The sequence below is a fragment of the Trematomus bernacchii genome, unplaced genomic scaffold, assembly GCF_902827165.1.
Source record: "Trematomus bernacchii unplaced genomic scaffold, fTreBer1.1, whole genome shotgun sequence".
In the NCBI taxonomy this organism is placed as follows: domain Eukaryota; kingdom Metazoa; phylum Chordata; class Actinopteri; order Perciformes; family Nototheniidae; genus Trematomus; species Trematomus bernacchii.
Genome location: NW_022987739.1, coordinates 15,843,137 through 15,855,496, shown reverse-complemented (window position 1 = coordinate 15,855,496; position 12,360 = coordinate 15,843,137). Strand labels below are relative to the sequence as shown.

Sequence of the window (12,360 nt, the reverse complement as noted above, 5' to 3'; positions counted from 1 at the left end):
GCAGTTTGCGACAAGACAGCTCCCACCCCAGTGTCTGACGCATCTACTTCCACTATAAACTGCTTATCAGGATCTGGCTGGATGAGGATGGGAGCAGAGGTGAACAGGGACTTGAGTCTGAGAGAAGCCTCATTAGCTTCTGGGGTCCAGAGGAACTTAAAATTGACAGAGGTGAGTCTTGTGAGAGGAGCAGCAACCTTACTGTAGTTCCTGATGAAGCGGCGGTAAAAGTTGGCGAACCCCAGAAATCTCTGCCGCTCCTTCCTCATAGTGGGGGCTGGCCACTCCACCACAGCCTCGATCTTTCCTGGATCTGCCTCCACTCTGCCTTGCCTGATGATCTAGCCCAGGAAGCTGACCCAGTTCTGGTGGAACTCACACTTCTCAGTTTTGACATAGAGCTTGTTCTCCAGCAGTCTCTGAAGAACCTGGCGGACATGGTTCTCGTGTTCCTCCTGGTTCTTATACCTCATTCACACCAACGCAACTCCGGTTCAAGCTCCGTGCTAGAGCTTTTCAGGTTCAGAACCGGTTCTTCGGTTTAGCTCCGGCTCTTTTCACACCACCCAGAGTCATTAGGTGCGTTCACACCGGAGTACTTTGGTGTACTTTTCCCACAATAGTTCATCAGAACTACGATATATTTGCGTTCACACCAAAAATCCCCAGGAACTAAAGTAGCTCAACTTAGTTCGTCAGACCCGCTTTTCAGTCCCTGCTAGAGAGCAGGGACTGTTGTGGGAGAAAGTAGTTCGTACGTCTGATTGGCTGTGCGAAATGCAAACCACGCCCGTTTGACTCTGAATTTTTTGAGATTACTTTTGTGAAAGCAGTTATTATAGCAACACTAAATAAATCATCGGAGCGGTGGAATTGATGAGGATGTCTCGGCACTTCTGGCGATTTACTCGGAGGACGCGAAGCGCGGCATTCAGAAGCTTCTACTGAATGCAGTTTCCGTGAATCAAGGTTCAAGGTTCAAGGTTCAAGGTTCAAGGTTCTTTATTGTCAATCTGACATAGCTACAGAGTAATTATGTAGTTGAAAATCTTATGTCACAGGCTTCTCCAACAATGCAACATAATAACAACATAATAACAATAAGAGCATGAGCAATACAAAAATAATAATAGTTATAAAATGAAATAAAGTTATGATGTGGAATAGTGCAGTACGAGTCTATATACAAGTTATTGGAATGATATATATATATTAGGTATTAGATACATACTACTGAGTAGCAGATGAATGTTTGATGTTGTTTCAACAGTTCAATTTTTTAACAGTCTCACTGCCCGCGGGAAGAAACTGTCTCCGAATCTTCTTGTCCTTGCCAGGATGCTGCGGTAACGTCTGCCAGTCGGCAACAGAAAGAACAGTTTGTGGCTGGGGTGATGGGGGTCTTTGATAATCCGTAGTGATTTCTTCCTGAGCCGCTGGGAGTAAAGGTCCTCCATGGATGGCAGCTCCGTCCTGGTGATGTGCTGTGCAGTTTTCACCACCCTCTGTAAAGCCTTACGATCGAGGTCGGTGCAGCTGCCGTACCAGGCCGTCATGCTGCCAGTGAGGATACTCTCTATCGTGCACCTGTAGAAGTTGCAGAGTATCCTGGAATCCATTTTGAACCTCCTCAACCTGCGGAGGAAGAAGAGCCGCTGTCGAGCTTTCTTGGTGATGGTGGTGGTGTGAAGAGACCATGTCAGGTCCTCAGTGATGTGGACCCCAAGGAACCTGAAGCTTTTGACTCTCTCCACCGTAGTCCCATTGATGGCGATGGGGGCGTGTCCCTCTCCCTGCTGCTTCCTGTAATCCACAATCAGCTCCTTTGTTTTGCTGATGTTGAGATGGAGGTTGTTATCCTGGCACCAAGATGTCAGGTTTTCGACCTCCTCTCTGTACGCCGTCTCGTCATCGTCTGTGATCTGGCCGATGACGGTCGTGTCATCAGCAAACTTCACGATGGTGTTGGAGCTGTGTGTGGCCACGCAGTCGTGGGTGAACAGGGAGTAGAGGAGAGGGCTGAGCACGCAGCCTTGAGGGGCACCGGTGTTTAGAATCAGGGTGGAGGATGTGATGTTTCCCACCCGCACTGCCTGGGGTCTGCCCGTCTGGAAGTTCAGGATCCAGTCACAGAGGACGCTGTTGAGCCCGAGATCTCTGAGCTTGATGGCCAGCTTGGAGGGCACAATGGTATTGAATGCTGAACTGTAGTCAATGAACAGCATTCTCACATATGTGTTCCTGTTCTTCGGGTCCAGGTGTGAGAGGGCAGTGTGGAGGGTGAGGGCTATGGCGTCGTCAGTGGACCTGTTTGCTCTGTAGGCAAACTGCAGGGGGTCCAGAGAGTCAGGGAGGGAGGAGGTGATGAATGATTTGACTAACCGCTCAAAGCACTTCATTATGGTGGAGGTGAGTGCTACTGGCCGGTAGTCGTTGGGGCAGGTGATGATTGTCTTTTTGGGGACAGGAACGATGGTGGAGTGTTTAAGACATGTAGGGACTACAGACTGCAGCAGGGACCTGTTGAAGATGTCTGTGAACACCTCTGCCAGCTGAACTGCACACACCCTGAGAACACGGCCAGGGATGCCATCAGGTCCAGGAGCCTTGTGTGGGTTAACCCTTTTAAAGGATTTACACACATCTGCCCTATTTAAAACAAAAGGGCAGTGTAGCTCCTGGTCCCTCTGTACCTCCACAGCCCGGCTGCTCTCAAAGCGTGCAAAAAAACTGTTCAGCTCATCTGGGAGAGATGCGCACGCAGACACTCCCGCAGCACCCCCCGCTGCTCCTTTGTAGTCAGTCATTGTCCTTAGTCCCGCCCACATATTCCTAGTGTTACAGCCTTTGAAGTCAGATTCCACCTTCTCTTTGTACTGTCTCTTTGCATTTTTAATTGCTCTCCGGAGATCATACCTAGACTTCCTGTACTCCTCCAAATCTCCCGCTGTGTGCGCGATAGTGCGCGCTTTCAGCTTGCAGCGCACATCGGAGTTTATCCATGGCTTTTGATTTGGGAATGTCCGTACAGAAACCTTCGGTACCACGTCATCGATGCATTTCCCAATGTAGCAGATGACCGTGTCCGTGTGTGTGTTGATGTTATTGTCCTCAAACACACTCCAATCCGTGGATGCAAAGCAATCCTGCAGTGCCTCATCTAACTCCTCGCTCCATCGTTGTACTGTTCTTGTAATCGGTCTGTCCCTTTTAAGTTTCTGCTTGTACGCAGGCAACAACAGTAGTGAGATATGGTCTGATTTGCCGAAGGGAGGGCGAGGGAGAGCCTTATATCCATTCCGGAAAGGGGAATAAACATGGTCCAATATGTTATCCCCGCGCGTCGGGAAGCTGATGTGTTGGTAATATTTTGGCAAAACCTTCTTCATGTTGGCGGTGTTGAAATCTCCGGCCACAACGAACGCCTCATCTGGCCGTGAAGTCTCGGTTTTATCAATAATCCCAAACAGCTGATCGAGTGCCGTGTTGTTGTCGGCGAGTGGCTGCGGCGGGATATACACTGCTGTTATCACAACAGATGTGAATTCCCTCGGCAGATGGAAGGCCCGACATGTGATCATGAGGTGCTCTAAATGAGCGGAACAGCCTGAAGAAATAATCCTCACATCTGTGCACCAGTTGTTATTAGTCATTACACACACACCGCCACCTTTACTTTTCCCCGAGTTAACTGTCCGGTCCTGGCGAAAAATTGTGAATCCGTCAGGAACAATGGTGGAGTCCGGGATAGCGGGGTTGAGCCAAGTCTCAGTGAGAATGAACACGTTACAGTTCTTAATGTCCTGTTGAAAAGCAATCCGACTTCTGAGTTCATCTAGCTTATTTTCAATGGATTGAACATTAGCCAGAAGAATACTCGGAAGAGGGGGTCGATTCTCTCGTTTCCTCAGTCTGACCAGCAGCCCGGCACGGGACCCCTGCTTTGTCTTCCTCCTGCGTCTCTCAGGTAGGACAGCAACAGGTAGCCATGGCGGATCTCCATTGTCTGTCGGTGGGTTATTGTCCACAAAGTTTCTGATATGCAGAAGTTCCTCTCTGCTATATTGTATAGCAGAGTTGGTGCGGTCGGCTTGCATGTTGCGAACCATGTTAAAGCAAACGGCAAAAAGTAAATAAAAACAAACAAAATACGAAAAAGGGAAAAGTTGGAGAGGAGCCAAAAGACAATGCTGCCATCTTCACCGACGCATTCAGAGCTCCAGTGATGGGCTTATTCCCTTCCTAAATGGTGTATGTGGCACACAGAGGCAGCCAGCTACAGGGACGTAAACATGTGCAAGGTGCAATTACACTAGAACAGCACAACAAATAGCTCCTCCCTTTGTGCTGCAGATGTTATTTATGCATATGTTTGAGTAATTAATTAAATTCATGTTTGTACCTGCTGGGACAGGTGGTGGGTTCACACGTACAAATACAGATATTGGAAACCGCATATTAAGCCTTCATCTTTACATTCCCCTGGCTTCCAAACAGTAGTGATTAGAGAAAAACTGAATTTTTACTCATTATCATTTCCTCTATACAATCCTCAGAGTATGGTAAGAGAGTGTGCAAAGAGAATTACAAATATGCCTGACTATGTATGTGTGTGTTTGTGTGTCCACATACAGTATTAATGCGTGTACAAGCACACCAGTGTGTATTGTGTGTTTATGTAATTACTGCAGCCGGAACAACTCAAAAACAGCACGAACACATCATCCACTTCAGTTAAGAGCAAATCACTCTCTTCTCAGTTTGTGATTAACGGCCATCTGTTTCCTGCGAGAAAAATGAATTTCCAGTCTGCTTAAATCAATCAAATGATTCCAATATTTATTTATTTATATAAAATATTATGTGTGTGGGGGTCGTGTGTTTATAATGAAACATAAAAACAATAAACCGTGTGTGCTGTTACCCCTAAAAATAATCCATAGACATACTTCTATTTTTAAATATCCCTGGTTAACAGTAGCAGGTCCTTTTCAGCTCTATTTGCTCTACGTGTGTTTTAGTGTCATATGGCTGCATCTGGCATGATCACTCTTTGGTATGAATGATAAAGGAATGTAAAGAAACAGGCAGATTTTAAGACTATAAAAACTACCTTTGATAATAAACCGCACAGTATAAACTTTAATATGTTCTTAACAGCTGGCACCTTTTAAGTCACTTCAAGCCATGTCAGGGAGTCCTTGATAGATTTGATATTTATAATTCTTTCTAAAGCCTCTTTATTTCCTCACAAAACCGAATCTCACAAGAGCACAAAGCTACTGTATTCCCTAGTATAAAAATGAAAATCACCTTTAAAATTCGACTGAAATACTTGGTATATTTCTATAAGTGATGACAAATCCATGACAGTCATTAAGCAATCACAGGGACAACATTACAACTTTAATTAATTAGATAAAAATCAGTGAAACTGAGTCCTCAATATGCGCAGGCAACTACCAGAACAAAGGAAATGATTGAGAAAGAAGGATATAAAGCTTATTGATAGAAGGTGTTTCAGAGCAGATATAGTCCCGAAGGAAATCAAGCCGTTAACGTGTCATAATGATCAAGGTTATTTAATGATAGGCACTCTTAATTATCCAATATGTTGGATACCAAAGCTGCACGTAGAGAAGTTAGTCCTTTTAGAGAAGAACATGTTCATACTGCATGTTCATTCAGAAACATTTGTCATTTGTGTCATCTAGATTATCTTATTACCATGTAAATTAAAAACAGTGTTGCTTTAAATCTTATTTTCATTATGCTCATACTTGCTGAACCTTCTACTATGGTGTTGTATCCAATGGATAACAAACTCAAATGAGCAAATATAAGCGGTGTGAGAAGGACATTTCCAAATAACACATAACATTTAGCCTAATAATTTAACAAATACAAATTGTGCCCTTGTTCTTGTATCTAACCTTAGGTCTTTCAGTTAAAAAAAACGTTGCATCTACCTAAATTAATCATTGATTTAATTGCACCACTCAACCAGCATGCCAAGTGGCCAAAATCAAACACACCCAAGCTGTTATGAACAGGTGCATTCTGGGTGGCTAATTGCTAATGTGTTCTTATTGGATCTTCTAGCAGTGACTTCTGCGTTCACTGAGAAACTTGTAATTAAACCTTCCTTACTCTATTGACTGCGAGAGAGTCTTTCAGCTCAACACCTTTAGAATGTGAGGAGTAAGGTGGGACAAAGTGGACTATTGTAATTTGATAATGAAGAAGCAGAGACACTGGTGCAGATGTGGAGGACTTTGCGTCAAAAGGTGAGGAGGTAGCCTAATCATTCTTTTGTCCACAAACTTTTTTCATTGTCTTCAATTTTCTTCAATTGAGTTTTATCTTTTCTTCTGGTTGATTTACTGCCACCCGAAGTCCCGGAGTCCGGGACTTTGGGTGGCAGTAAATCGCCACCCGAAGCCCCGGTAAATCGCCAGAAGCGCCGACACCTCCAGATCACTCCACCGATCCCACATTTTATTTTGTGTTGCCATAAGTTAGTCTCTCTCCGTTGATGCGCTGGGCTAATGCTAATAATGCTAATAAAGCAAATAAAATGGCGGCTTCACAAAATCTTTTCAGAGTTTTACGGGGCGTGGAAATTGGAACCTTTTTCTCCCCAGGAAAGTCCCTGCTCTCTAGCAGAGACTAAAAAGGGGTGGAAAGGTTCGCAAAAAAAAGTTCTAGTTCCAGATATTTTTGGCATGAACGCAGAATCCCAGGAACTATCGGAACTATTTCTGGGAAAAGTACTCCGGTGTGAAAGCGCCTAAGGAGTGCACGAAGCATGTACGTCACTGATGTGGAACTTTGCTTTGCAGACTGAGCAACATCCCACTGTTTATGTGGCTCAACTGTGTGTTTGTCCCGTGTATTACAGGTATGTTTACTTTGAGCTTGTTTTATTGAGCTGTAATTTATGTGTATTAAATATGACTGCTATATTTTGTAGTTATCACAAGATGGCAGCATAGCTTTAATTTAAACACAATTGTAAATATTAGCTTAACCTGTGAGTACTGTTCATGTAGGTAGCGCTACTTACTTTAGTTAATCTTTATTGTAACTCGCAATTACAAACCAAATTGTTTGTTTGTTTGTTTGTAATTGTTGTTTTTGGTTTTCTTTACATTTTTATTTAGAATCTTTTTTCTTAAGAAAAATCTTACCACTATACGATCATAACAGTGACAAAGGATTCTTAGCTTCGGACTGAGCAACATCCCACTGTTTATTTGGCTCAACTGTGGATGTGTGTGTTTATCCTGTGTATTAATAAGAATAAAACATATATATATATATAGGTTTTATATATATATATGTCTGTCGAATATCAAAAACCAAAACTAACTTCACCATGGTATTCCTTTTATGTAGCCTAAATATGGTCTTCAATACAAGTATTTGCAGAGTATATTTTAATAGACCAATTTTTCTACATTACATTACATGTTACTTGTTAGACGCTTTTATCCAAAGCAACTTACATACTCAATAGTGTGGACAATCCCCACAGGAGCAACTTGGGGTGAAGTGTCTTGCCCAGGGACACAACGACATGCAGTGGGGTGTGAACCTGTGACCCCCTGATCCAAACACCAAGGCTCTATCCACTGCGCCACACGCCTCCCTACACTTTTATTTAAATCGGTTAGGTACTTCAAAATGTAGGCCTACTTAAGAAAACGTTCTTTAAAGTATTAGTACTTAAACTTGATTGCAATGTTCTAGTTGAACTGACTGACACCGATATTCTGCATTTCAGTAGCCAACTTTTACTTTCCTTATGTAATATCTTTGCCAGGACTTCTGGACTTTTACTTGTTATTAAATATGTAATATACATGCATACTAAGAAATATTATTTCTTCCTCCAGTGATTAAGTAAGAGCCTTTGTGTTGTGTTGTTTATACATTTCTGCCTGAGAAACAATCCTCCTTTAGGAAGGCGTGAGACCATTTTCAATTATCCAAGTCCTGAAAATCCCTCAGTTAGTGTTCTTACCACACTGCAATACCACCATCTGCTGGCCACTGTTTCTTATTACATCATATCATGGCGTTGGAGCTGAGAGCCAAACATTAGATTAAATATACTTTATAAATCCCAAAGTAAAAAGAAAACAATGTTACAGCAGCATGTTAACATGGATAACTGCATTCAGAAAACTGCTTTAAAGATAAAGCATTATCATATAGTTGCACTCACATCAGTCATGAGATGAGATTACGCACATCAAAATATATCCATCAATTTAGTTTATTTGATATTCATCAAATTTAGAATTCTCAAACATTCTTGATGTGTGTGATGGAAAAGCTGCACTATTTGGTTCTGTCTTTCCCTTGTTAAGCTGAAAATAATTAATGTAATGCAACCTGATCTTACCATCTCACACAGAAATGTGCCTGCATGCTAATATTTATCTGCCATTGAGGTTCCCAGATATAATGAAACAAGGTTTAGTAAATTGGATTGTCTGAAATGTAGTTTTTGTATTAGAAACAGTTCAGTTCATTTTTTGCACATCCAAACTGATTGCATAACTGAAAATAAAGGCAAAAAACAAGCAAATAAACACATCTAAACTTATCAGTAGCTGCTATTATTTGTTGGAAATAATCGAGAACATGAAACAAGTTTTTAATCTTCATATTTATTCCAGAGTAGTTCTCTGGTTCGCAACATATAAGCCCGTTGTACAAGGAACTTTACAGAGAGGTACAGGTTTTTAAATCTTGACCCTGTCATGTACATAGACTTACCCAAACAAGGGAGACTTTGCCCTTTTAACTTTTAGCCAGTGTTAATCTGTTTTATAATTTCCCCACAAATTTTAAATGTAGCAATAAAGGGCACATGACACAGTCCACAACCTTGTCAACACCGCACATGTACAATACCACCCAACCAGTCAAAGATAAGCTGTATAATCACATCATGAGGGAACACCCAGCATCATTTTCAATCATTCAAATTCCCCTCCAACAGTATCACTGGAATATTTGTCCATGCATACATAAGTATACTATATACGGTAAAAAATATAGCATTTGGAATAAATACTTATATAATTTTTAGAGCAAACTGTCAGACAATACTTGTTATATATTTTTCACGATACTGTATGTACATGTATTTGGGTACAGTTACAGGAACAGAAACTATATATTTAACCCCATGTGGAACAGATTTGATTTCACTTCTTTGGTGTTTGGCCAACTATGAAACCAAATAACATCTGGGTCACACTGGATTAAACATATGGACGACATGATTTGTTTAAAGACTTAATACACAGGCACGGAAGACCAGATGTAACAGATATTTCCCACAGCACAGATCGGATCATCCTTTAGCTCTGTGACATAAGGGAAGCTACACAGACTCTAATTTCTTTCCCTTAATGTGCTGAATTAATTTAAAATAAATGTTCTCTGATCCTGTGTAAATGCAGCATCATTGTTGAGCAAATCTGTGCTACTTTGTGACTCAACAATGATCTGATCGCTAAGCCCCAACATTCTCAATTGTGGCCATTTACTTCTATGTAATCAATGTTCTTCATGAAATAAATATATCTTCATGTCAATGTATTATTATACCTACTCCCATATTAGCACCCATATTAATAACGTTTCAGTGGTCTGATCACACCGCAGCTCAGAAAGAAAGTTGTTAAATCCGCCCTACATACTGTATTCATGGTAATATAAATGTATTATGACTGAAGCAAAGCAATGTATTTGGAATCCATCTTTCTAAAAGTATTAAGAGCCAAGCTGTTTGAGTTGTCAGACACAGATACTGAAGAGTCTTTTTAATGTGATCCAAGTCTTGGACCACAATCTTGCTTCTGTGGAATATGATTTATTTTCTGACTGTACTGTAAATGCAGACTGGACTGTTATTGACCATTTGGCAGTTGTTATAATGAGTGGTATTTCCCTTTTAAATTCCACCTTAAGTAACCCCAGCAATCCCCAGGCAAACAGAAACAACCGTTTTCTGGTGGGTTTGTAAAATCAGATTAAGTAACCCAGACAATGGCATTAGGGTGTTACAAACTTGGGGTATGGAGTATGAAAGATTCAGGCAGACAGGGAGGGTCAAACATAATACCACTTGTAGCATTATGGTAATTGGTGCATTATCCAGTGTCTTTTGGAGTTCCCTCACTTTACGAAAGTGCTTGTGTTCAAAACACAATGATATGGTATGGTAATCTCCAGAACTGCTGAACATTTGGGGGTTTCCTGTAGGGGTCACTGAAGGGGAACTCTTAGGTTGTAAACATTTTCTCAGACCAGTACGACTGTATATTAAGATACTTTAGAAATATGGGTGTAGGTTGGTGGAGAACAGAAACAAAAGAAAACACTCCCTGGAACACATCTTATCTCTAAAATGTAGGATGGTCTTCTGATTAAGGCTAGACCGAAGTCACTCCCCTCTTTTAATTTAAAAAATAGTATTTCATACATATTGCTTCTTTTAGGACTGCAAGCCTTTAACAACCCATTCAAATATGAGGCAGGAACAAAATGAACCAGTGTGAGTAACTTGAAGACAGGCAGATCTTTTGTACTTACTTTAAGAGATTAAGTGTCTGTAGTCGCGCATGGTAAAAGATATTCAGACTCATTCCTATGTCTGAACTGACAGTCGGTTTCTCTGTTAGTCCCATGGTCCATGCCGGTATAGTTAGACTTGCTACATTGTTTTCTTGGAATGTATCACAGCCAGCCTGACATTCATTGTGCATTTTGTAGCAGTTGCATACAAGATTTGATTTTAAACGAGCAGGCGAACAAGACATATTATATTTGTACTGAGGGACGCAGAAAGAGAGAGATGTCGGTCATGGGAACAGACAGTATTACAACATACTGTTGTTTAGTACTTTAAGACAGCCAGTAGGGGGAGTAACTGTGTATTGGCATGCAGCACCTTCCGAACAGAACAATCTTCGCATTAGAAGACTTTTGTCTTTCTTAAATCTGGTTATATTGTGGTTATAAAAAAATCATTTATTTTGTGTCATTCCATCTCCATCTAAACCATTTGTATTAAAAAAATTCACACATGACGAACACCCATGTCCCGTATGTGAAAAACATCAATACTATGGCAAAAACAATACATTAAATATTGTTAAATATCCACTGAATGATAGGAAATTTCACCATGAGTTCTATACTATTATACAGATACACTTTTGGAGATATATACTTTCTTGTGGACACCGATACTAATAATATTGAGGACTATTAACTGTACACAATAATAATAACAATAAAAAAGTGCAGTAGAAAATACAGTTTCTGTGTTTGTTTATGATTTATAATCTGTTTAGAATAACATTATACGTATACTATGTTCTCATAATGGCTTATGTCCAATTATGGAAAGAATGATGTCAATGTCACGAAGGAAAAAAATAGAAATAATGTCATATATAATATATTTGAAAGGTAGATCATGTGCTTATAGCATTTAGCTTGATGAGCTAGTTGATGATAAGAAGCAGCAAGTTTTTCAGAATATCTCTTGCCAGTCCGTCCATCCCTGCTCCCACTTTATCTTCTTGCCGTCTCTACTTGTCAATCACACTTGTCACCATGGCAGCGGCTTAACATCTATTCAACCGGGCCGCGTTTGTTGTCCATCCACTGAGTGGTTAATGCAGCATATCCATAAAGACCCACGGGGCATGTTGGCAGAGATGTGGAAGAAAAATATGTCTGCCCATTGTTGGACACTCCAGTCTCAGAGGTTTAAATGTAGTTCCACAGTAAACTGTATTGTAAGGTGTTACCAACTTCAATCCAACCTTTTCTGTCTTGGTTGGTGGGTTTTGTAAATTGAAGGTTTGGGGGTCGGGAGGCCTTGGTGGTTTGGAGACGTAAACAGTGTTGGCTCAGAGGAGGTCTGCGTTAGTCGAGGGCTCAGAGGCCCGGGTCTCAGCGTGGGTCTTCAGCAGATCAACTATCTCTTGGTGGGAGGCTGCTTCTGCCACAGACAGTGCTGACTGTCGATTCTGAGGGGGAAAAAACGAGAACATTTTACAGTTTCACATCAACGATCATTGTAGTGACTCTTCTTATCCTGACAGTGGCAGTGTTGTGTTGCTCTTCCTCTGACAACTTATTATTATAGTACATGCGTATATTCTGCACCCTAATGCAGGCGATGCTACACTGTATCATTTGAAAAGCTGTGTTCAGTATGTGGAAATAAGTTTTGAATGTTTCTCTTGTGGATACACCAGATGAAGGAATGATTTGTCACGTTTCTCTCAATCTGATCTAATTATCTTTTCCAGAAATTACACACCA

The 12,360-nt window shown here is 41.2% G+C and overlaps 1 protein-coding gene across 3 annotated transcripts in view; it reads right to left on the bottom strand.

Moving 5' to 3' along the window:
* Positions 1-8,659: 8,659 nt before the first annotated feature.
* Positions 8,660-12,360, bottom strand: part of kank4 (KN motif and ankyrin repeat domains 4) — a 78,731-nt gene continuing 75,030 nt past the window's right edge. For all 3 annotated transcript variants that reach the window (XM_034147358.1, XM_034147359.1, XM_034147357.1), the window contains exon 10: positions 8,660-12,062. In XM_034147358.1, the coding sequence (XP_034003249.1) occupies positions 11,943-12,062 (120 nt within the window). In that variant the 3' untranslated portion in view covers positions 8,660-11,942. The remainder of the gene's footprint in view (positions 12,063-12,360) is intronic.